Raw genomic sequence first — 814 nt, 5'->3', positions numbered from 1 at the left:
AGGTTAAGCAGAACGGAAAAAGCAAGATCACGAGAGAAAATTCTGGGAGAATTCAAGATGGAGAGTTTCCCAGGGCCTATGTCCAAACGGGACTCAAATTCTTTTGGGGTAAAGGGAAAAGGTCTCGGCTTGGGCCCGTTCCTTGTGAATAGGAGTTCAAATCTGGCCTCAGACACTTCCTAGTTGTGTGACCTTCTGCAAGTCTCTCTACTAACTGACTGCCTCAGTTTCCTCCTCCATAAAATATGCTGGAGAAGGAAATGGCAAGTCACTCCTGCATCTGTGAGAGAGAGTCTGACAGGGCTGAAAACGACTGACTAACTGCCAACCACCTCGACTGTCGGCAGGCTGTGTGGGCGGGGTGCTGCAGCCAGTCGGGTTCCACACAACTGCAGATGGCGAGGCGCCCAGGGGCGGGGGGGGCGAGCCGGCGAGGGCCGGAGGGCGAGGCCCCGACGGCGAGGCCCCGGCCTGCTATTGGCCCAGAGCCTGCTGGGCCCCGCCCACCGTGCGTCAGCGCCGCTCCACAGGCGGGAAGATTCAAAAGAAACAGCGTCCCCCGCCCCTTTCCTCCCAGTCAGCTCCGCGTCGCTAGTAATGGCGGACGCGCTGGTGCAGGTCGGCTCTGCGCCGGGAACCGAGGCCGAGATAGAGATCAGGACCAAGGCTGAGGCCGAGATAGCAATGGCGGAGTCGGGGGCCACAGCCGCAGCCGCAGGGAGTTCGGAGGAGCAGCTGCTAAGCCCGGCCCGAGTAGCCACTTACCGGAGGTAGGTGATGAGGCTGCCGCGGCTGTGGGGGGTCGGGTGGCGGC

At 61.2% G+C, this 814-nt stretch overlaps 1 protein-coding gene across 1 annotated transcript in view; it reads left to right on the top strand.

The window, feature by feature from the left end:
• The first annotated feature begins 580 nt into the window (after positions 1 to 580).
• ERCC6L (ERCC excision repair 6 like, spindle assembly checkpoint helicase) overlaps positions 581 to 814 on the top strand; it is a 17,996-nt gene continuing 17,762 nt past the window's right edge. The window contains exon 1 of the mRNA XM_069062397.1: positions 581 to 770. Within this exon, the coding sequence (XP_068918498.1) occupies positions 598 to 770 (173 nt within the window). The 5' untranslated portion in view covers positions 581 to 597. The remainder of the gene's footprint in view (positions 771 to 814) is intronic.

Source organism: Petaurus breviceps, unplaced genomic scaffold (genome assembly GCF_028583685.1).
Source record: "Petaurus breviceps papuanus isolate PSGF00001 unplaced genomic scaffold, PetGlider_PUasm1.0 90451, whole genome shotgun sequence".
Classification (NCBI taxonomy): domain Eukaryota; kingdom Metazoa; phylum Chordata; class Mammalia; order Diprotodontia; family Petauridae; genus Petaurus; species Petaurus breviceps.
The sequence above is the reverse complement of the archived record's forward strand: the minus strand, read 5'-3'. Positions and strand labels throughout refer to the sequence as shown.